This window comes from Heterodontus francisci, chromosome 40 (assembly GCF_036365525.1).
Source record: "Heterodontus francisci isolate sHetFra1 chromosome 40, sHetFra1.hap1, whole genome shotgun sequence".
Lineage (NCBI taxonomy): Eukaryota > Metazoa > Chordata > Chondrichthyes > Heterodontiformes > Heterodontidae > Heterodontus > Heterodontus francisci.
In genome coordinates this window covers 12,757,820-12,783,013 of record NC_090410.1, presented here as the reverse complement: position 1 = coordinate 12,783,013, position 25,194 = coordinate 12,757,820, and the positions used below count along the sequence as shown (strand labels likewise).

The window sequence follows — 25,194 nt, the reverse complement described above, 5'->3', positions numbered from 1 at the left end:
CGCTATCTTGTGTGAAGATAAAGCCCTCCATTCGTTAGTTTGGGTAAGTTGATTCCCATGAAAAATTAAAAGCAGCGATTAAGCAGCTACACCTGGATTTCCAGGTAGCCTTTTCCAAAGTTCCACATGAAAGGCTGTTCCAGTAGCTTAAAGCATTGAGTATTCGAGATAAAATGTGGAGGTGGATAAGGAGTTGACTGAAACAGAAGAAGGAGTGGGTGCTGGTTAGAGAAGTGAGGTTGGGCTGGGGGATTATACGGAATGGAGTGGTGCAGGGATCGATGCTGAGACCTCTAACGATGTACATGAATGATGTGAATTCACAAGAGTAAGCTGCTCAAACTCACACATGATACTAAACTAAGGGCGAGGGGCAGTAAAGTCTGAGAGGGCAGCTGTGGAAATGCAGATGAGCCTGGACAATATTTGCAAGTGGGTAGAAGGTACGGCAAGCAAATTACATAGAATTTACAGCACAGAAACAGACCATTCAGCCCTGCTGGTCTATGCTAGTGTTTATGCGGTGCTTCAAGATGGAGGCTCGCCACCACCTTCTCAAGGGCAGTTAGGGATGAGCAATAAATGCCAGCCTTGTCAGTGACGCTCACGTCCTGAGAAGGAATTAAAAAAAAAAGACAGAGTGAGATTAATACTTGGAATGGGAGTGGGGCAAAAATTCCGGATTCATTGAGAAGCAATCAGACACTGTGCTGGGGGAAATCATTGGTTTTCCATTGATATGAAGTAGCTCAAGGCAGATCCTGAGTAAGCTAGTTTCCTGTGGAAATCACCATATTGAGTGCATGTATTTCATGTAATAGCTTCTTGAATTTATTTAGAGATACAGCACTGAAACAGGCCCTTCGGCCCACCAAGTCTGTGCCGACCATCAACAACCCATTTATACTAATCCTACATTAATCCCATATCCCTACCGCATCCCCACCTTCCCCCTACCTATACTAGGGGCAATTTATAGTGGCCAATTTACCTATCAACCTGCAAGTCTTTGGCTGTGGGAGGAAACCGGAGCACCTGGCGAAAACCCACGCAGTCACAGGGAGAACTTGCAAACTCCGCACAGGCAGTGCCCAGAATTGAACCCGGGTCGCTGGAGCTGTGAGGCTGCGGTGCTAACCACTGCGCCACCCAAATGAAGAGAAGCATCTGACAGAAAAGACCTATTTGGCCATTATAACATTTAAAGTGTAGTTCGGGAAATGTAGTGTGGAATCGTTACTAATGTGTAGTTTCGGTTGTCCAGTATTTTTGGAATGACAGTTCCAGACGATTTCATAAATAAAAGAGTGTGGTTCCAGGGATGAGGAATTTCAGTTACAAGAATAGATTGGAAAAGCTGGGATTGTTCTCCTTGGAGAATAGAGGTTGGGAGGAGATTTGATAGAGGAGTTCAAAATCATGTGGGGTCTGGACAGAGTAGACAGGAAAAATCTGTTCCTATTGGTGGAAGGCTCACGAACTGGAGCGGACACTAATTTAAGGTGAATGACAAAAGAACCAAAAGACAGGGCATTCTGAAGGGGGAGGGTGAACAGCCAGTGGTCGTGGTACACATTGGTACAAACGACGTAGGTAAAAAAAAAGGATGAGGTCCTAAAAGCAGAATATAGGGAGTTAGGAAGTAAGTTGAAAAGTAGGACCTCAAAGGTAGTGATCTCAGGATTACTACCAGTGCCACGTGCTAGTCAGAGTAGAAATAGCAGGATATAGCGGATGAATACGTGGCTGAAGAGATGGTGTGAGGGGGATGGCTTTAGATTTCCGGGACATTGGGACCGGTTCTGGGGGAGGTGGGACCAGTACAAATTGGACGGGTTACACCTAGGCAGGACCGGGACTGATGTCCTAGGGAGAGTATTTGCTAGAGTGGTTGGGGAAGGTTTAAACTAAAATGGCAGGGGAATGGAAAAGTTTACAAGGACCCCAGCTATTCACAATATATATTAATGATTTAGATGAGGGAACTAAATGTAATATCTCCAATTTGCAGATGACACAAAACTGGATGGGAGGGTGAGTTGTGAGGAGGATGCAGAGAGGCTTCAGGGTGATTTGAGTGGGCAAATGCATGGCAGGTGCAGTATAATGTGGATAAATGTGAGGTTATCCACTTTGATAGCAAAAACAGGAAGGCAAATTATTATCTGAATGGCTATAGACTGAGAGTGGGGAATATGCAGCGAGACCTGGGTGTTCTCGTACACCAGTCGCTGAAAGTAAGCATGCAGGTCCAACAGGCAGTAAAAAAGGCAAATGGTATGTTGGCCTTCATAGCGAGAGGATTCGAGTACAGGAGCAGGGATGTCTTGCTGCAATTATACAGGCCTTGGTGAGGCCACCTGGAATATTGTATGCAGTTTTGGTCTCCTTATCTGAGGAAGGATGTTCTTGCTATAGAGGGAGTGCAGCGAAGGTTTACCAGACTGATTCCTGGGATGGTGGGACTGACGTATGAGGAGAGATTGAGTCAGTTAGGATTATATTCGCTGGAGTTCAGAAGAGTGAGGGGGGAATCTCATAGAAACCTATAAAATTCTAACAGGACTTGACAGGGTAGATGCAGGAAGGATGTTCCCGATGGTGGGGGAGTCCAGAACCAGGGGTCATAGTCTAAGGATATGGGGTAAACCTTTCAGGACTGAGATGAGGAGAAATTTCTTCACCCAGAGAGTGGTGAGCTTGTGGAATTCACTACCACAGAAAGCAGTTGAGGCCTAAACATTGTATGTTTTCAAGAAGGAGTTAGATATAGCTCTTGGGTTTAAAGGTATCAAAGGATTTGAGGCGAAAGCGGGAACAGGTTACTGAGTTGGATGATCAGCCATGATCATAATGAATGGCGGAGCAGGCTCGAAGGGCCAAATGGCCTACTCCTGCTCCTATTTTCAATGTTTTTATGTTTCAAAGTTGACATGAGGTCAAAAGGTTTTACTCAGCGAGTGGTTGGGATCAGGAATGCGCTGCCTGAGAGCGTGCTGGAGGCAGATTTAATTCTGGCTTTCCAAAGGGAACTGGATAATTATCTGAGTAGAAAAAACTTGCAGGGCTACAGGGGAGTGGAACCTGCTGATTTGCTCTTGTAGAGAGCTGGCACGGGCATGATGGGCTGAATGGCCTTCTTCTGTGCTGTAACCATTCTATGATTCTACGTAAAGCAAAATACTGCGGATGCTGGAAATGTGAAATAACAGCAGGACTGATGCAGATGGGGGATGGTTGTTAGCTAATCGTTGAACAGTCTAATTAGCTGGTCACTTTATGAAGGAGTCATTCTGTTCCAGATGAGTTATGCATCAAATTGCCCTAAAATTTCTGAAACCTGCTGTCCTTGTAAATAAAATATGCCATTCCCGTGTCGATGCACTGAAGCAATGCTCCAGGATTTCTTGGCGGTTGAGGGAGTTGGTTCTGTTTGCAGTCAGCCAGGTGTGTCTGAGTCGATGTGAGGTGCCCTTTGGGGAGAATGTCTGATGGCGAAAAACAATGAAAAAAAGATCATTCCAAGCTCACGCTAGTTCTTCAGCGTTGAACCCTGCTGATAGTCATTGACTGAACTCCAATGTGGAGCTTGATTGACACCAGCAGTGACTGGCCCTTCATTGCAACGTGCCATTTAAAATGGTGTCATTCGCATCTGGCACCTGTAGACCAGTCATTCAACAGATCCAACACTCCTTGTTCTTTCATCAGTAATTCATTGGACATGATATTCTATTAATGAATATCATCTATGCATGAGTCGACTAAAACCATCTCTTGCTTCAGGCACTAAACAGCCCCAGTGCAGTTGGTGGCCAAGAGTGCAAAGAGGAGGGAGTGCAGCTGTCACAAACATACTGTAAGATATCGTCCAAAATGCCTACGCTTGCTTCTAATTCAATTCTGGCCTCTCGAGTATCTCCGATTTTAATTGCTCCATCTTTGGTGTCCATGCCTTCAGCTGCCAAGGCCCTTAGCCAGATGGCTCATTAAGTACTCATGTACAGCTCCCGACCTTGATCGATCGAAGCCATTTTATCTCATTATCAATTTTGGAAAATAGTTGTCTAAATGCGTCTCGAATTTAAAAAGAGTATCTGATATCTAAAAATCTCCTTGGCGATGGATATGTTAACAGATAACAGCTGGAACTTGTGAATTGTTTAATCGCAAAACTATGAAATTCTATCGAAAACTTGCTTGGATCAAAAGTCCTAAGTCATAAGTTACAGTCATAAGTCATAAAAGTCATAAGTCATACGTTATAGTTGCACTGTTTTACCAAGCAAAATAACATCATGTGCCATTGCGTTAATGACTTTCGTATTGCCTGCTAGCCAATCACGTGAGTTGCTCGCAGACATACCTTTGCCAAAAAGTATTCAGTTGCTAATGCAGAAAGAAAGCTGTCGAGGAGCTGCAGGCAGTCAGTAAAAGGGTTTTGCACGGAAATCCATAAATGTGTCTCTATTGTTTTTCATTATTGCCATTTGCGTAGCAGCATTGGGGTTCTTAAGGTATTGCGTTTTTGACTAAATTTTAAAAAAGCAGCTCTTTTTGTTATTAAGGTTGCCAGCCCCTGCTTTAACCTCTGGAATTCCCTCCCTAAGTCTCTCTTTTTTATTCATGTGATGTGTGTCGCTGGCAAGGCCATCATTTCCTGCCCATCCCAAATTGCCCATGACAACTGAATGGCATGCTAGGTCATTTCAGTGCACAGTTAAGAGTGGGTCAGGAGTCATATGTAGGTCAGAATGACAGATTTCCTTCCCTAAAGGACATTCGTGAACCAAATGGGTTTTGAAACAAACAATGATAACTTCACAGCACTATTATTAAGACTAATGTTTAACACCAGATTTTTTTAAATGATTAATTAATGGAATTTAAATTCCACCAGCTACCATGGTGGGATTTGAACCCATGTCCCCAGTGCATCAGCCCAGGCCATTCAATTACCAATTCCGTGACATTACCACTACACCACTGTCACCCCTTTGGGTTTTCGCCGGGTGCTCCGGTTTCCTCCCACATCCAAAGACTTGCAGGTGATAGGTAAATTGGCTGTTGTAAATTGCCCCTAGTGTAGGGAGGGAATATGGGATTACAGTAGGGTTGTTGGTCGGCACAGACTCGGTGGGCCGAAGGGCCTGTTTCAGTGCTGTATCTCTAAATAAAATAAAATAAATAAATATGCTGTAAAACCTACCTCTTTTGGCAGATGCCTAATATCTCTTTATGTAGCTCCATATCAAATGTTGTTTGCGAACACTGCTGTGAAGCATCTTAGGACATTTTATTGTGTTAAAGGCACTATATAAATGCAGCTTTTTGTTGTTTGGGACAACGAGGGAGCTGAGCAACAAATACAATAGTTAGGGGATCACAAGCGGCGGGAATTGGTTTGTGATTTCGGAATGCACCTGTGGTACTGACTAATCTCAGTGTGATTTGTAATAGTGTATTCACTGGCTGGCTTAAACCTTTGATATGATGAATGTCACAGCAAACATAAAAGCATCAATTTGCATAATTGATTAAGTAATACAGGATCAGGAATTGTCTTTCACCCTCAAGGTGGGGAGTCTGTAAGGATTTCAAAATTAACATCCTTTGTGGTGTTCCTAAATTGTTGCATTTATTTACTGAAAATCTGGCAAGCCAGCCACTTTAATAAATTCATTAATAACGTCTTTGTAAATGTAACTGCACCATTTATTGAGGGCGGGGGGGAGACTGCAACCTTCACTGGTCCTCCTGTTAAAGTAGCTTTTCCACCTTGAAAACCTGCAAACTAATGCTGTTGAGGTGAATGAACCCTGGTCACTGGGCTCCCAGTCCAAGCAGCAAAACCCACTGACTGCTAACGTCACCGACCGCAACCTGGTAACTGACCGAGTGGTGAAGTCCCAGGTTTCAATCTCCCCATGGACAATCCAAATGACTATCAAATCTTCTTTCCCAATTAGATAAGTATTTAAATCTCCACGCTTCTCGTGTCTGTTAACTTGCTGAGACACCAAATCAGCCGAGCCCAACATCTCAACTGATGTGCCTAACACACACGCTACTCTTAAAGAATCCGCGGAATCCGATCGGTGAAAGGTATATAAATATTTTATTCACACACTAAATCATCAAGTACAAGCTCTCCCTACTTGTACAGTATACTACCCGTCAAAACACGAGGTGATCAGTCTTGGACTTGCGGCTGCTCTTTGGTTCTCTGAGCCCCCGGCTAAGGGTATCCTCGAGTGTTCTTCCCCGGGGTTCTCGTACCTTCCTCAGTTTCAGTCAGGGGTTAAATCTTGTTTCTGAGACCCGCCACTCTTACTTACTCATAGGGGTCTGGTATAATGACATAATGGTAATTCCTTATTTGGTTCAGTGAGAACCTGTTCAAAACTTCACAGTTTCCCATTGTCTATCATGAGTTTAATCATATCTGGTGTCCATGACGACTCCCTATATCTGCTAAGTCCAAGAACAGTTTCTGGGATCCTCTTCAATACCTTTTCTATAATCATATCTACAATTTCTCGGCTATCTGTGTGCTGTGCCCCTTTGTACTCATCCTGCTTCAACACACTGTTCATTGTTGTGTTACTGGCCCCTTTGTTTTAATTAAATTCTTATGTGTTTTTGCTATATGTGTTTTTACTGGGTCTACACAACGTTCAATGTGAACTAAACGTGTGAACTAAACGGGACGATACAAAAGTAGGATTGACCCATCTGAGATGACGGTCTGTGACTTTAAAGCAGAAAATCATAGTTTAATGTTTTCAGCCTATCGCTGATTTAACCAGGATATCAAGAAATGTGTTGCCATTATTTCAGATGTAAGGTCTTTTTACATCAGCTAGATCTCCAGAGAGCAATCAAACAGATCGCACTCCAACATCTGACAAGATGTCCCCACAAAATCAATACCCCAACATTGCGATTCTGTTTTAAAGCCAGACAGACTCATCCGCATTACACTCGCTGACTGGCAAATCATTTAATGGGCATTACTCTGGAGCATTGAATTACAATGAAACGCGGGGTAAAAACATGCACCTAAATGATCATTACAGCACATATCAGAGTAAGATGCTTGGCGATTCCCTTTGCATTGTTCTGACACATTCAGGGATTAATTATTTTATTTAATAAACTGCTTATGAGAGTGACGTTCACTGTTCCTGAAGTGCGACTCGCAGTGTCCCGGGACGCAGAAGGGCAACAGAGGTGCTGAACCAGCAACATGATCCCCACCACCCACCTGGCGACAGGCTGCCTCTACCTAAACAGACCTTAAGATTAACAGTTGATCTAGCATTAATTGCCATTTGCGGAATAGAGTTCTAAACTTCTATCACACAGATAGAAGTGTTTCCTGATTTCACTTCTCTAATTTTTAGACTATGCCCTCTAATCCTAGACTCCCCAACTAGCAGAAATAATTTCTCTCTATCTACCCTATCTGTTCCCCTTAATATCTTGAAAACTTTGATCAAATCACCCTGTTTTCTCTCTGTCACCCTTCTTAAATAGTGGAGCGTCATGTGTAACTTTTCATTCGAAAGGGACGGTTCCTGAATTGGGAGAACTTTGGAAGATTGTAGTTGGGGCATCCGCGATCTTCTTCAAAATCCTGGGATGGAAACCATCTGGTCCTGGGGATTTGTCACTCTTGTGGTTCTACGTTTATTTTGCTGAGTCCCTGAGCCTGATTCAGTATTAGCTTCTTGGGATGTCTGCCGTGCTGACCTCTTCTACTGTAAATATTGATGCACAGTAATTATTCAACACATCCCCCATTTCCTTATTTTCATTGACAATATTATCGTTAATCAGTTTTCAAGGGGCCCACATTGCTACTGACCACTGATCCCTCTAATTTTTCTTCATTGTGTGTGACCGGTAAGTTGCACTGTGGGGTCCCTTTAAGCTTGCTGCACTCGACACATGTTCAAGGGAACATTTGTTAAGAGTGTCCTGCTTGGCTGTGCAGCTTAGAGGGAACCTTGCTCCCGACCCCCCTCTTTCTTCCAAAGTAATTGTAAAAGTTTTTGTGTTGATTTTGATATCCCTTGCCAGGTTTCTTTCCATAGTCCTCTATTTGTGGCCGTGCCTTCAGCTGCCTAGGCCCTAAGCTCTGGAATTCCCTTCCTAAACTTCTGCACCTCACTTTCCTCCTTTAAGACACTCCTTATAACCTACCTCTTGACCAACCTTTTTGGTCATCTGTCCTAATATCTCCTTATGTGGTTTGGTGTCATATTTTGTTTGATAATGCCTCTGTTTATGTTTATGTTTAGAGATACAGCACTGAAACAGGCCCTTCGGCCCACCGAGTCTGTGCCGATCATCAACCACCCATTTATACTAATCCTACACTAATCCCATATTCCTACCACATCCCCACCTGTCCCTATATTCCCCTACCACCTACCTATACTAGGGACAATTTATAATGGCCGATTTACCTACCAAACTGCAAGTCTTTTGGCTTGTGGGAGGAAACCGGAGCACCCGGAGGAAACCCACGCAGACACAGGGAGAACTTGCAAACTCCACACAGGCAGTACCCAGAATTGAACCCGGGTCGCTGGAGCTGTGAGGCTGCGTGCTAACCACTGCTCCACTGTGCCGCCCCTGCGCCTCTGTGAATTGCCTTGGGGCGTTTTATTCCGTTAACGATTCTATGTAAATACAAGTGGTTATTGTTTTTAAAGCCTGGGCTTGGGTATAAAATTAAAACCCGACCCGACAACAGCCAAACCGAACCTGATCCGGGCCCAAGTCCTTTAATTTTTTTAAATGCCCGATCTGACCCGAAAATAACAAACATGTTATTGAAACAGAAAAAAATTGTAGTTTAAAACGAAAACAATACGAAACAAAACAGTACAGTCCAGCCCGACCCGATCCGAGCCCGAATGCTGAACGCAGAATACAGACCCGACCCAACCCGACCCTGACACATGGGTTTGGTCGGGTTCGGGTCGGATAGCCAGACTTTAATTGTTGTAGCTCTTACTATCTGTTTTGTCACTCTTTGCCGTTCTCTCCTATTTGCCAGGATGTGTGTTAATTTTTGAATTTTTGCGTGCTTTTTTTTTAGTTCTGTTATCGCTTTGATACAGTGCCACACAACAAACTTATGAGCAAAGTGAAAGCTCATGGAATAAAAGGGACAGTAGCAATATGGATATGGAATTGGCTGAGTGACAGGAAACAAAGGGTAGTGATTAATGGATGTTTTTCGGGCTGGAGATAGGTTTATAGTGGAGTTCCCCAGGGGTCAGTGTTGGGACCCTTGCTTTTCCTAATGTATATATTAATGACCTAAACCTTGGTGTACAGGACACAATTTCAAAGTTTGCGGACGATACAAAACTTGCAAGCATTGTGAACTGTGAGGAGGATAGTGTAGAACTTCAAAAGGACATAGACAAGTTGGTGGAATGGGCAGACAGGTGGCAGATGAGGTTCAATGCGGAGAAGTGTGAAGTGATTAATTTTGGTAGGAAGAACGTGGAGAGACAATATAGAATAAAGGGTACAATTCTAAAGGGGGTGCAGGAACAGAGGGACCTGGGTCTATATGTGCATAAGTCATTGAAGGTGGCAGGACAGGTTGAGAGCACGGTTAATAAAGCATACAGTATCCTGGGCTTTATTAATAGGGGCATAGAGTACAAGAGCAAGGAGGTTATGTTGAAGTTGTATAAGACACTCGTTCAGCCTCAGCTGGAGTATTGCGTTCAGTTCTGGGCGCGGCACTTTTGGAAAGACGTGAAAGCATTGGAGAGAGTACAGAAAAGATTCATGAGAATGGTTGCAAGGATGAGGAATTTCAGTTATGAAGATAGATTGGAGAAGTTGGGACAGTTTTCCTTGGAGAAACGAAGGCTGATTTGATAGTGGTATTCAAAATCATGAGGGGTCGGACAGAGTAGATGGAGAGAAACTGTTCCCACTCGTGAAAGGATCGAGAACAAGGGGGCACAGATTTAAAGTATTTGGTAAAAGAAGCAAATGCAACATGAGGAAAAGCTTTTTCACGCAGCGAGTGGTTAAGGTCTGGAATGCACTGCCTGAGAATGTGTTGGAGGCAGGTTCAACTGAAGCATTCAAAAGGGAATGAGACAGTTATATGAAAAGGGAGCTTGCTGTGTGCAAATTGGCTGCAGCATTTCCTACATTACAACAGTGACTAGACTTCGAAAGTACTTCATTGGCTTTGGGATGTCCTGTGTTTGTGAAAGGTTCGACACTAATGTAAGTCTTTCATGTTTCTTTCTGTATCACATTAAATTCCTTTTTGAACGCCACTCACTTACCTTCCGTCTTTTTACCCATTAACAGATTTGCCCAGTTTACTGTGGCCAGTCTCTGTCTCATCCCACTGAAGTCAGCCTAAATCTAGAATCTTTGTAGCTGTTTCCCGTTTCTCCCTTTCAAACGTTGCGTTGAACTTGATCATGTTATGATCGCTATTAGATAAATGTTTACTCACAGTTAGGCTGCTAATTAAATCTGGCTCATTACTCATTCCCAAATTGAATATGGCCTGACCCCTCTGCTGGCTTTTAACACTGGAGGTAGCCCAGGGGTTAGAATAAGGCTGATCGAAAACCCAGCTGTATGACTGTGAGTGATATCAGTCCCCAGACACAAGCTGGTTAATGGACATCTGTGTCCCTCTGCTGGACATCCAGGGAGCTTGTACAAGATTGGGGAAACAGCCAAGAGTCTGGACCTGTATGTACAAACATCCTGTCACGTCAGAAACACCTCACAGAGTTTCGCGCATAAGGAATTACTTTGACGTCCAGTCACTGTTACGCAGACAGACACGGCACGATCCTACAAACTACAGCAACTGTGTGCAGTTTTGGTCCCCTTACCTTCAGAAGGATATTATTTCCATAGAGGGAGTGCAATGAAGGTTCACCAGACTTGTTCCCGGGATGGTGGGACTGTCCTATGAAGAGAGATTGGGGAAACTGGGCCTGTATTCTCCCGAGTTTCAAACAATGAGAGGTTATCTCATTGAAACTTACAAATTACCAAAAGGGAGAGACAGGGTAGATGCAGGTAAGATGTTTCTCCTGGTTGGGGAGTCTAGAATCAGGGGACGGGGAAGCCAGTTACGACAGAGATGAGGAGAAATTTCTTTACTCAGAGGGTTGTGAATCTTTGGAATTCTGTCTCCCTCTGTGGAAGCTCAGTTATTGAGTATGTTTAAAGCAGAGATTGACAGATTTCTAAATACCAGTGACATAAAGGGATATGGGGATAGTGTGGGAAAAAGGCATTGAAGTGGATGATCAGCCAAGATCGTATTGAATGGCGGGGCAGGCTTGAGGGGCTGAATGGACTACTCCTGCTCCTGTGTTCCTAAAGTTAATCAGGACTAAAAACTGAAAAAGGCTGGAGATGCTCAGCAGGTCTGGCAGCATCTGTGGAGAGAGAAACAGAGTTAACGTTTCAGGTAGATGAACCTTCAGAACTGTGAAAGTGACTGGTGTACAGCACTGGCCCCTCAAACAGTTCTGAAGAACAGCCATATACCTGAAACGTTAACTCTGTTTCTCTCTCCACAGATGCTGCCAGACCTGCTGAGCATCTCCAGCATTTTTCAGTCTTTATTTCACATTTCCAGCATCTGCCTTTGCCCAGTTAATTTGTTTTTGGCCGTGGTGGTTGAGGGAAGAGTGTTGTTACTGGGACAACTCCTCTACTCTTCTTTACTTGCACAGGATTAAAGGGCTTCTTGGCAAAAGGGGAATTTCTGTTCGGAAGGACTGTACCTCTGACAATGCAGCACTGCATTGGACTGTCAGCCTGGATTATGGGGTCCTGAAGTAGGGTTTAGGAGCGAGGTTTATGATGAAAAGTGGCGGGGCTGATGATCAATTTAAACACCTGGAGTGGGTTTCATTTGTAAGAAAGACAGACAATTTTTTAAACGAGGGCAGCTTATGGGAGCTTGCTGTGCACAATTTGGCTGCAGCATTTCTTGTGTTACAGTAGTGACACTTCAAAAGTGCTGACGTTGTGAAAGGTGCTATATAAATGCAAGACTTCTTTTTTGTAATTGCTCTCATCTCCCTTTGATCGTGTTCATTTTTACACCTGTCTTTTGGATTTACACTCATAGCCCATGCCAAATAATCCACTGCCATTTCGCCACTGCAATCACAGAATTACTTATTAGACACTGAAAAAGAATGGGAGGCCATTCAGCCCATCATCCCCATGCTGGCTTTTTGAAAGAGCTTTCCAATTAGTCACCCTTTTCACATAACCCTGCCAATTTTACCTTTTTAACTATATGTCCAATCCCCATAACAAGCTGCAGGGCTACAGGCCAAGAGCTGGAAAGTGGGATGAGGCCTGGTAGCTCCTTTCAATCCAGCACAGATACAAATGGGTTGAGCCGCCACTTTTTGTGCTGCAAATTTTCTATGTTTGTAACCACTCGCTGCATAAGAAAAAAATCTCATCTCCCCACTGGTTCTATTGACAATTATTTCAAATCGGTGTCTTCTAGTTACTGTCCCTCCTGCCACTGGAAACAGTTTCTCCGTGTTTACTGCGCACAGTTCTGGTTTCTATATTATAAACCGTGTACAGTTTTGGTCTCCTTCCCTAAGGAAGCTTATACTTTCCTTTAAGGCAGTGAAATGAAGGTTCACCAGACCGATTCCAGTAATGAGGGGATTTCCTCTGAGGAGAGATTAAATAGACGAGGCCTACGTTCCCTCGAATTTAGAAGAATTTGAGGTGGTCTCATGGAAATATAAAATATATAAAATGCTTAAAGGGGCGTGACAGCGTAGATGCTGGGAGGATGTTTCCCCAGGCTGGGGAGTCTAGAACTAGGGGTCACAATCTCAGAATAAGGGGTTGGCCATTTAGGACTGAGATGGGGAGAAATTTCTTCACTCAAAGGGTTACTAACCTTTGGAATTCTCTACCCTAGGGGGCTGCGAATGCTCAATCGTTGAGTATATTCAAGTCAGAGAACGATAGACTTTGGGTACTCAGGGAATCAAGGGATACGAGGATAATGCAGGAAGGTGGAATTGAGGTAGATCAGCTTGGAACTTATTCAGTGGCAGACCAGGCTCAAGGGGCCGAATGGCCTACTCCTATCTCTTATGTTCTCAAAAAGGCCCTGGAGAATGTGCAAAAAAATTTCACATGGATGATAGTAGAAAGGAGGGAAAAGACTGAAGAAGCTGAGGCTCTTTTCTCCAGAAAAGGCTTCAGTGATAACCTAATAGAGGTCTTTAAAACTATGATGAGGCTTGATAGTGTAGGCTTAGAAAAGATGTTTCCATTTGTGTGGGAGACCAAAACTAGGGGCCCTAAATATGAGATCCAATGAAATCCAATAGAGAATTCAGGGAGAAACTTCTTTACTCAGAGAGTGGTTAGAATGTGGAATTAGCTACCACAAAGAGCTAAATAGCACAGATGCATTTAAGGGGAAGCTAGTTAGGACAAGCTAATAGAATTAGAAGAAGAGGAAGGGAGGCTCATGTGGAGCACAGACCAGTTGGGCTGAATGGCCCGTTTCTGTGCTGTAGCCTCTATGTACTCTATCAAAACACTTGGAAACTGCTGCCTGGCTTAAAGAAAGGGCGAGTGGACAACCTGGTAATGAAGGAGATGACTGACTAGTCACATCTATTGATGTACCCTATGTGAATAATGGCCTCCAAGGTAACTACAGTGCATTCAAAGTTTTATCCAGCCGTACGCTTCCTCCTGCTGTTGGTGTAAATTCCCTCCAGGGTTTGCAGATATTGAATAAAACCATATAGTCACAAGGAGGCCATTCGGCCCATCCTGCCCGTGTCAGCCCTTTCCTTTCCCCGTTGCCCAGAAATGCTTGCACCTTCAAGTACTTATCCAACTCCCTTTTAAAAATAACCACTGAATCCACTTCAGGAACTACATTCCAGACCATATTTTTTTCCATGGGATGTGGGCGTCACTGGCAAGGCCAGCATTTGTCGCCCATCTCGAATTGCCTTTGAGAAGGTGGTGGTGTCACATTTTCTTGAACCGCTGTAGTCCACCTGGTGTAGATGCTGTTAGGGAGGGAGTTCCAGGTTTTTGACCCAGTGACAGTAAAGTAACGGTGATATAATAAATGCATTTTTAAAAACCTCATCTTTTTGGTGCTTTCTGCCAATTCTCTTAAATCGTGTCCTCTGGTTACCGACCCTTTCGTTACTAGAAACACTTCCTCTTTATTTGCTCTATCAAAGCCCTTCATGATTTTGAACACCTCTACTAAATCTCTTCTTAACCTTCTCTGCTCTAAGGAGAACAATCCCAGCTTCTCCAGTCTCTCCACATAACTAAAACCCCTCATCCCCGGGACCGTTCCAGTAAATCTCCTCACTCTCTTGAAGGCCCTGGCATCATTCCTAAAGTGTCTCTGGATCAGTCCCAGGTGGGACGGGGAGGGGGTAACCTCAGGAAAATGTGAAGAGAGGAGAGGGAGGGGGAAGTAGGGGAGGGAATGAATGAATGAAGGAGTGGGGGAGGGAATGAGTGAGGCAGAGGAGAAGGAATGAGTGAGGAGAGGGAGAGGGAATGAGTGAGGAGGAGAGGGAGAGGGAATGAGTGAGGAGGAGAGGGAATGGGTGAGGGAGAGGAGGGTCAGTGAGGGAGTGGGGGGTGAGTGAGTGCGGGATGAGTGAGGGAGAGGGAATGGGGATGAGTGAGGGAGAGGGAGTGGGGGACGAGTGAGTGAGGGGAGGGAGTGAGGAATGTGAGAAACGTAGCCCACTTAATAATAATTTACACCAAGTCAAAGTCTGAAGAAGAAAGTTTATTTAACGGTCTTGCAAGATCGGGTGTCCTACAAGCAGGCACACCGATCAACATATTCAGTTCATGTTTATACAATACAAATCCATTTGTCCACGCCTTTATTTTACATTATTGGTTATAACGTATTATGACACTAACCTATCCTATGGTTGCTACAGTCTCCTCCTCTGTTTACTTCTCCCCCTACTCTAACTTTCTAGCCCCTAACTCTTGTTTTTGTTTTACCTTATTTGGCTCTCCATTATGTGTTTTAACTTGCAGCTGTCAGCCTTTATCTTAGTGGGGCAGTTTCTTATTCACTACATCCTTTGTTCTAACTCTTGCTGTTTCTCTTTTATCTGCCTAAGCACAATTTTTAAGTGATGTACTGTCCCAAGGTCTGTACTTACATACCCTTATCAGTTCTCTTTTTCAGTGATTTCATTATGTTGTGCACAAATGACTTCTTGGTAACTTTCCACAAGCTGTAGAAACAACATTTCAGTATTTCTTATTCTCACAGGAATGAGTGAGTGAAATGGGTGAGGGAGTGAGGGATTTGCGAGGGGATGGGAGAGGGAGTGGGGGATAGGTGAGGGAGGGGGAGAGAGTGGGATTGGGTGAGGAAGGGAGTCAATCTGACCCTGGGCTTCATTGGACTGTCTGAGTCCTGACCTTTGACCTCGCGCCCCTGACTACACCCGCCTACCTGCTTGCTATTGGCTGAAGGCCGCGGAACTCTCAGCCAATGAGTGAGAGCGTTACTGAGTTGCCCGGGTAATCGGAGAGGCGGCGCGAAGGAGCTGCGCTTCGGGACCGGGAGAGCGCAGCGGCGGGGCCGCTCCCGGTGAGAAGGATCCGGGATCGGGAGAGAAGCGGCGGAGCTCCAGACGCGGCCGCTCCCGGGGGTCGCCCGGGGCAACCGGCGCCCACAAGTCCCGCCCCTCGCCCACAAGTCCCGCCCCTCGCCTCTGATTGGCAGTTTCCTTCGGCTGTGTTCCAGAGACGCGCTCCGATTGGGCAGTTGGCCTGTCGGTCAGTAAGGGGGAGGGTTGGGTCACTTCTTGGAATGGGCCTCCAGACCCTCAGAGGGCTGGTAGTGAGGAGTGGTAAAATAATGATGGTAAATGGGTTAGATACAGAATAAAGCTGCCTCTACACTGTCCCCATCAAACACTCCCAGGGCAGGTACAATCACATGAGCACCGACTCCACTTATTATGGTGCTAATCTTTGTTGAAGTACTAGCAGGTTTGTGCTGTGGGGTTGCTCCCCAACTCAGCGGTGGCCAACAAACCAAAAGCAACGTGAGGAAGAACTGTTTAAGCAGTGAGTGGTTGGGATCTGGAATGCACTGCCTGGGAGTGTGGTGGAGGCAGATTCAATCTTGGCTTTCAAAAGGGAATTCGATAACCCTCTGAAGAGAAAAGGTTTGCAGGGCTGCAGGGAAAGGAATGGGGGAGTGGGACCGGCTGAGTCGCTCTTGCAGAGCGCCGGCACGGATGTGAAAGGCTGAATGGCCGCCTTCTGTGCTGTACCCGTTCTCTGACTGTTAAGGGTGAGTCAAAAATATTTCTTACAGGATTGTTGTAGCTGGTGGGGGGAGGAGAGTTCCTGCAGCTGGCCTGCCGTGGAATCCTTGGGGTAGCGATGAAAGGACAGTATTGTGGCTTTTTGAGCCAACCCCACCATGACTACCTTTTAAAATTTGGAAGTTAATGTGTGGTGTTCTGTTGTTTTTGCCAGTTTTATCTGTGCGCATGTTTCCCTGGTTTGCTGTGGTGCTTTATCTGAAGTCCATTTATAGATTGTTTTGCCAGAAGAATGGCATAAACAGGTGACGTTGGGGAGTGTGATCGCTCTGCACAGTGCTGTGTCTGGCTGAGGGTGAGATGTATTCAAAGACCAATATCATTTCTGTGCAGGAGGATGGCTGAGGTGCACATCATCGGACAGATTGTTGGAGCCAGCGGATTCCCCCAACACAGCCTATTCTGTAAATGGGGACTGCAGACAGGTGAGGCCTTTGGTTGGGGTAGGTGATGTGCTACTCTTTAGCAGTAGCCCTGTTCAACCTTTCAACAAGCAGGATTTGAAGAAAATGCATCCTTCCTCCCACTTATCATACTTCAATGACGATCAGCAAGACCTGGATTTATATAACGTCCTTTTTATCCTCGGGATGTCCCAAAATGTTTTGCAGCCAACAAAGCGCTTTTTGAAGTGTAGTCACTGTTATAATGTAGCAAATGCAGCAAAACGTCGAATTTAAAATGATCCTTGGTTTTCAAATCCCTTCACGGCCTCACTCCTCCCTATCTCTGTAACCGTCTCCAGTCTTACAACCCTCTGCCCTTCTTCAGTTCTGGCCTCTTGTGCATCCCCGATTTCCGTAACTCGGGGTCACAAACGCAATTGGTAAATTTACAAATGATACAAAGCTAGTGAAGGTGGTAGACTTCAAAGCTGAACAACAATAATTCCCATTTATCTAGTGCCTTTAACATAACAAAATGTCCCAAGATGGTTCACAGGAACTGCTGTCAAACAAAATTTGACTCCAAGCAAAATAGATGTATTAGGGCAGGTGACTAAAAGCTTGGTCAAAGAGATAGGTTTTAAGGAGTGCCTTGAAGGAGGAGAGTGGGAGGTTTCGGGAGGGAATTCCAGAGCTTAGGGCCTTGGCTACTGAAGTTACAGCCACCAGTGTAGCTTGGGCATGTTCTCACGAGTAAAGAGAAGGTTGAGAGGTGATATAATTGCTGCTTTTAGGGTTCCAAAGGGGCCAAACAATGTCAACCATGACGAGCTGTTTATCTTGTCCAGAAAATAGAACCAGAAGTTGCAGCCTGCTCTAGACGAGGAGGTAAATTTAAAACAAATGTTCAGAAGCAATTATTTCAGCGATTGGCCGGTCTATGAGACAGGCTTCCTAGGGAGATGATGGAAGCAGTCGGAATTGATTCAAGTGAAAATCAGAGAGGTTTTCTGAGAAAATAACATTTTGGGATATCGTAGGTGGTAACAGTAGCATGCTTGGGAGGAATAGCTGTCTACCACTGGGGGTTTTTCCTTGCATCCTATCTGTGTCTGTTGTAGACTGATAGAGATCGATTGCCATGATTAGTCAACCTTCCATTATCGTCGTATCATGCTACAGTCAGGATGGTAAAAGGCAAACTAAATAACCATGGTCTTTTATTACTCAGCAGTCCCTATGCTTACAGTATGTTTGTTATCACAGCCGAGCAGTGGATTTATAATCTTTCTTCTCCCTGTCCTGTGCCTGCAGGGTGTGCTTGGAAGCTGCTTTCCGGTTTACAGGAAGGGCAAACGCAAGTGGACAACCCAGTAATCAATGAGATGACTTACTGGTCGCATCCTATTGATGTACACTATGCCACCAAAGGCCTCCAAGGTACGTATAAAGGGCACTCAAAGTTTCATCAAGCTGCATGCTTTCTCCTGCCAATGGTATAAGTTCTCTCCAGGGTTAGCTGATGTCGGATGAAATCAGAGTGCAGAAGGAGGCCACTCAGCCCATCATGCCTGTGCCAGCACTTTGAAAGAGCTATCCAATTAGTCCAACACCCCTCCTCTTTCCCTGTTCCTCAGAAGTGCTTTCTGTTTCAAGTATTTATCCAATCCTTTTAAAAATTAACTATTGAATCTATTTCAGACAGTACACTCCAGATCATCTTAACACACCATTAAAAAAAAAAAATCTCCTCAGCTCTCCTTTGGCTCTTTTGCCAATTGCCTAAAATCTGTGTCCTCTGGTTGCCGACTCTCCAGCCAATAGAAACAGTTTCTCCCTATTTACTCAAAACCTCTCATTATTTTGAACACCTCTATGAAATCTCCCCTTAACCTCCTCTGCTGCAAGGAGAACAGTCCCGGCTTCTCTCCTCTCTCCAGATAACTGACGTCCTACATCCCTGGTATCATTCTAGTAAATCTCTTTTGCACCCTCTCCAAGGCCTTGACATCCTTCCTAAAGTGATGCCCAAAATTAACAGCAACTTGTATTTAGATAGCGTCTTTAAAGTAATAAATGTCCCAAGGCACTTCTCAAGAACAATATAAAACATATACGACACCCAGCCACACAAGGAGATGTTGGGTCAGATGACCGAAAGCTTGGTCAAAGAGGAAGTTTTTAAGGAATGTCTTAAAGGAGGAAAGTGAGGTAGTGAGGCGGACAGGTTTAGGGAGGGAATTACAGAGCTTAGGACCCGGGCAACTGAAGGCACAGCCCCCAAAGGTGGAGTGATTAAAATTAGGGCTGCTCAAGAGGCCACAATTAGATGAGCGCAGATATCTTGGAGGGTTGTGGGACTGTAGGAGATTACACACATAGGGAGGGGAGAAGCCACGGAGGGATTTGAAAACAAGGATGAGAGTTTTAAAATCAAGACGTTGCTTGACTAGGAGACAGTGTAGGTCAGTGAACATGGGGGTGATGGATGAACAGACTTGGTCTGAGATAGGACATGGGCGTTTTAGATGCTCTCAAGTTTATGGAGGGTCGAATGTGGGAGCCCAGCCAGGAGTGCATTGGAATAGTCAAGTCTAGAGGTAACAAAGGCTAGAATGAGGGTTTCAGCTGCAGATGAGCTGAAGCAGAGGTGAAGTCTGGCAATGTTAAATAGGCGGTCTTAGTGAGAGCAAAAATATGTGGTCGGAATCTCATCTTGGGAGCAACATACGGAAATACGACAGCTAAAAGCGAACAGTCTGGTTTTGTCTCACAGTTGCCAGGGAGAGGGATGGAGTTGGTAGCTAGGGAACGGAGTTTGGAGCGGGGACTGAAAACAATGGCTTCAGTCTTTCCAATATTTAATTGGAAGAACTTTCTGCTCTTCCAGTACTGGATTTCGGATAAGCAGTCTGATAAGTGAGCAACAGTGGAGGAGTTGCGAGGTGGTGGTGAGGTAAAGCTGGGTGTTGCCAGTGCACATGCGAAAACTAATGCTGTGCTTTCGAACGATGTCACCAAAGGGCAGCGTGTAGTGAGAAATAGGAGCCCTAAGGTTAGATCATTGGGGTCACCAGTGTAATGATGTGGGAGCAGGAAGAGAAGCCATTGCAAGTGATACTCTGGCTACGATGAGATGGATAAGAATGGAGTCATGCGACAGCAGTGCCGACCAGCTGAGCAACAGTGGAAAGGTGTTGGAGATGAGGCATTATAGGCCCCTTCACATTGTTCCTGTCATTTACCAAAGATACCAAGTATTTCAGTTCACCTTCTGTAAAGCCTAAAGGATTCCAGTTGTGTGATGGCCTGTGAATGGACTTAAAAAGCTGGTACCAGTAAAAGTGATTACAAGGGTAACCATTGTTGTAAACCTGCAACTGGTCCACTGACCTGTCATCCTTACCTGCTATTCCCTTCCTTCATTTTGAATAACCCTGAATCTAACTTGTTGGCTTTGTTTTGTATCTGTAGTCAGTTCCACATACATGCTAGATTATGGTAGCCCAGATGTGCACTTGTGTTCCGGGAGTTGGACTTGAACCCACAACCTTCTGATCCAAGGTGAAAGTGCTACCACTAAGCCAAGGCGGGTACTGCTCAGTGTTCTGAGCATCGGTACACTTTTGTTGTATGTCCCTGCAGCCAACATAAAGCTGGACTGTGCCCAGTGTGTGAAATCAGCGGCTTAAAGGCTGGTTGATACGTGTGGGTGTGAAGTTTGACGCAAAACACTTAAGGTTTAAAAAATAAGCCACAATTACTGCATTGAGAAACGGAGTAGGTTTTATGGCTGCTTGAGCCTGCTGCATTATTCTATAAAATCATGGCTGATCTTCTACATTGATTTCACTTTCTCACTTTATCCCCATATCCCTTGATTCCCTTCGTGGCCAAAAATCTATCGGCCTCGGTCTTGAATAGGCCCAAGTATATTGAGCACTTTGTGTTATATAAACCAATAAGACGACTAAACGAATTCACAAATTTTAACTACAAAGCGACATTGATTTCAACAGACTGCTTCAAGATTTATGTGTTGCTCCATCATTTGTTGGTTCAGTGTTGCAAACAGGAAGGGGTGACAAGACAGCAGGTTCAATTAAACTGGTTACCTTATATAATTGTACGGAGATTAATGGGTTCTTGTATTTTGTTCAGAAACGCCTGAGAGAAAGTTCGCAATTATCGGCACTCTTTTGTTTCGAATTCTGGCAGCACAGAATAGACAAAAAGAAAATTAATTTTAAAAAAAACAAGAGAGGCTTTTACGGAGTCTTGAACTTTGAAGTTCAGGTCTTTGTTCTTGTAACTGTATCGAGTCGAAGCTGTTATCGGAGGTGGAGAAACAGTGCCTGCAGTTTGAGAAGGAAAACTGCAGAGGAATGAATAGAAACAGATAATGTTGCAGGTGTCACATGGAATCTTACAGCACAGAAGGAAGCCATTCGGCCCATCTTGCATGTGCTGGTTCTTTGAAAGATCTATCCAATTAGTCCCACTCCCCTGCCCTACCCCCCCCCCCCCCCCCCCCATAGCCCTGCAAATTTTTCCTTTTTAAATAGTTATTCAATTTCCTTTTGAAATTTACTTTGAATCTGCTTCAGCTGCCCTTTTGGGCAGCACAGATCATAAAAGCTCACTGAGTAAAAAAAATAAAAAATTTGATACCCCCCACACTAGCTTTGGTGCCAATTTATTTAAAATCAGTGTTCTCCGGTTACCGACCGTCATCTGTTGGGATCTGATCAAACTGGGGTTCTTAGAGTAGAAAGCCACATGATACTTACTGTTCCGGTGAAGGGTCCCGTCTGAAGAGATAATGTTTCTTTCAGATGCTGACTGTCCTGCTGTGAGAGTCCAGCACTTTGTGTTCCATGTTGTAGCCCTGGCTTTGCACAGTCTGTCTTACCCACCTCCTGCTTTCAGTAACCTTCTCGTTCTGTTTCTCTTCAATTTCCATTATTTCTCTCCCTTCATTTTCAAGGATTTGGCACGGCTGCTGGCTGTGTGGGTTTATTTGCTGAGTTGGCGAGCCACACAGGTGCAGAAGACTCCCCTTCCTCCCCAAATTCCGATCCCATTCTGTGCCCAGGTAGCCCATCTCGGCCGGGGTTTTGTTGATTGGGGCCTGCTACAACTGGCCTCAATGCCCTGGGTTAGAATATCAGCTCGGGTTTGTGCTCCTGATCACTATCCTATTTATTCTCTGCTGAAATAAGGAGTCAAATGGGCCTACATTCTCTGGAGTTTAGAAGAATGAGAGGTGATCTCATTAAAATATATAAATTTCTTAGAGAGTTTGACAGGGTAGATGCTGAGAGGTTGTTTCCCCCCTGGCTGGAGAGTTCAGAACTAGAGTCATAGTCTCAGGATAGGAGGTCAGCCATTTAGGACTGAGATGCGGAGAAATATCTTCACTCAGAGACTTGTGACTCTTTGGAATTCTCTACCCCGGAGAGTTGTGGATGCTCAGTTTATAAATCTATCAATCTCTGTCTTGAATATACATTGGGCACTCAGAGAATTGAGGAATATGAGGATCGTGGGGGAAAAGTAGAGTTGATGCAGAAGTTCAGCTCTGATCGTATTGAATGACGGAGCAGGCTTGAGGTGCTGCTTGGCCTACTCCTACTCTATTTCTTGTGTTCTTAAAGGTAGGGTGAGCACAGGACTGTTGTTTGCCTGCGGTGCTCCCTATTGTGGTTGAATAGCTTGATGATATTCTCATTTAAGAATGGGTATAGGGAGGAGGGAGGTGCCCAGTACCTGTGGGATCGTATCTTGGCAAGAGTGTCTTCGGGATGGGATGGGAAGTCACACGACGGCAACAACAAAAAGTCTTGCCTTGACCAGCAAACTAAACTCGTTTTATCCCTATCTTCTGCTCCAGGCTGGCCCAAACTTTACCTGCAGGTCTGGCACCAGGACTCCTTCGGCAGGAATGAACTGTACGGCTACGGTTTCTGCCACATCCCCAGCAGCCCGGGGACTCACGAGATGCACTGCGCCACCTGGCGGCCCCTAGGCACTTGGCAGGAGCAGCTGTCTCAGATGTTTGTAGGTGGCGGGCCCCAGCTGAAACACTGTGACCTGATTTACACCGGCGCTGACCGCTATCGGCTCCAAACAGTAGCCATGGGCAAGGTCCACCTGCAGCTCAGCATCATTCTCCGCAACTTTGACCGATACGGGGTAGAGTACTGAACGTAGGGGTTTGGGGGTAGGGAGAGGCTTTGTTACAACCCTACGCACTTTCTCCGGCATTCTCCTTGCCTCTTCCAGACATTTCTATTGCATCGGATTACACACGAGATGGTTTTATTAAATCCAAGATCCTGTCGCATGGCCTGTCTGCTTCACATGGATTCCAGCTCAGTCTCTGCTACCAGGACTCTGCAATGGTTGAGCTTATAATGGCCCTTGACAGGTCTGCAATGATTCTGTGTAATCTTCTGCATACGTTACCAGTGTGACACCAGTTGTTAATACGTCCTGATGATTTCCATGGTACTGTTGTATTGGTGATTTTCCCGCTGGGCATGTTCAATGCTGTAGAAAATGAAGTTTTTTGAATTGGGCGGGTGTCATTTTAATATCTGTGCAGTGATGGTGAAGACTGAATTCCCTGAATGTGTCTGAGCAATGATCTGTTTGTCCCTGCGGGGCACGACACTGAGCGGCGCAGACCAGAATGTCGCAGGCTCGATGACTGATCTTTGTTCGGTTTCTCATAACGGGTGGGGCAGAAGCCTGGATGCTACACTTGGCCCCTGGGTTGGTTGAAGTGGGTGGAGGGAAACTGGCTAATGTTTCCTCTCCTAGTCACCAATAGCTGCCTCTGTGGCTTATTGGCTTCTAAGCAAAGACAATGGAGGCATTCAAAGGTTGTGGGTTTGATCGTATCAGGGTTGTATTATAGAAGGTTTGATGGTTCTGCTCAGGAACCATGAAAGCTGGTTGTTTAAAATCTTGATTTCTCCAGTGACTTTTGTGACGTGATAGTGAGGCTCCCCCATGACTGAATAACCGACGCTCACTATCCACACTCGCACAGCTGGTGAATGCCCATTTGGGTGGGGTACTGTTGCGGTCCCAGCCCAAGTGGACCTGTACCCCAGTGAGAGACAGTTTCTGTGGACCTGACTGCAATGGAAGTAAAAATGGGGACAGATGTACAATGGGCGGTAGATTTGCTATCACTTGTTCTACATAAAGTCAAGAACAATCTCCAGGTCTAATTTTGAAAATTCACTAATTATGTTAGATTATCTGCTACACAGTAAAGTCTGGAGGGTCTGTCTCGGCTGCACTGATTTTAATATTTGCAGCATGTTTGGAGTGATCACGTTCTCTATCACTGCTGTCTGCACTGTGCTCTCTCCTGTATGCTTACTCCCTCCTATCTGCACTCTGCTCCCTTAATGAAACCAGCACCAGACCACTGTCTTCAAATGTGACTGGTCTGTACAACAAAATGGTCCATATACGATGCTATTAAAGTGTTAGTGAACAGAAATATGTTACTCCATGTAGATTGTTGTATTAACATGTTAGCTTTGCAGTGAGTATTGTATACAACTGAATAAATCAATACTGAGTCATTATTAAAGTATTTTGTTTTTTTAAAAAACTGCTCTTGAAATACATCTCAGACTGATGGATTGAAAGTCTCACTGTGCTGGTAAACACTGCAGCACGTTTGATGTCACCTTGCTCAGTTCCAGGTCTGCAGCACAAAACTACTTCTAACTCAGCACCAATTAGCACCTTCACTCCCAGCAATGGAAAATCATCAGAGATGCAGCAGGCTGTGCTAACGCCAGAATATTGTGTGGAGGGAGCTGTACTCTGTATCTAACCTGTGTTGTATCTGCTTTGGGAGAACTTGACTCTGTCTGATGGTGTTAAACTGGTGATAGTCGGCAGCCCGCTTTACATCTCTCCCTGTTTTTACTTCCATTCGAGTCGATTCGCGATCACCCGTGAGACGCTTTTGCAAGTTAAGTTGAACTTGTATAAAATACTAGTTTGGTCTCAGCTGGAGTACTGTGTCCAGTTCTGGGAGCCACACTTTAGGAAAGACGTGAGGGCATTGGAGAGAGTACAGAAAAGATTCACGAGGATGGTTCCAGGGATGAGGAACTTCAGTTATGAAGATAGATTGAAGAAGTTAGGACTGTTTTCCTTGAAAAGAAGGCTGAGAGGTGATTTGATAGAGGTATTCAAAATCATGAGGGGTCTGGACAGAGTAGGTAGCGAGAAACTGTTCCCACTCGTGAAAGGATCGCAAACCAGAGGGCACAAATTTAAAGTATTTGGTAAGAAGCAAAAGTGACACGAGGAACATCTTTTTCACGCAGCAAGTGGTTAAGATCTGGAATCCA

At 44.8% G+C, this 25,194-nt stretch overlaps 1 protein-coding gene across 1 annotated transcript; it reads left to right on the top strand.

Annotated features, from left to right (window-relative positions):
- Positions 1–15,579: 15,579 nt before the first annotated feature.
- b9d2 (B9 domain containing 2) lies at positions 15,580–24,408 on the top strand. The gene is made up of 4 exons (XM_068019075.1): positions 15,580–15,864; positions 16,755–16,846; positions 18,122–18,247; positions 22,701–24,408. The coding sequence occupies exons 2-4, from the start codon at positions 16,759–16,761 to the stop codon at positions 23,012–23,014; spliced, it is 528 nt and encodes a 175-aa protein (XP_067875176.1). The 5' UTR covers positions 15,580–15,864; positions 16,755–16,758; the 3' UTR covers positions 23,015–24,408.
- The last annotated feature ends 786 nt before the right edge of the window (positions 24,409–25,194 follow it).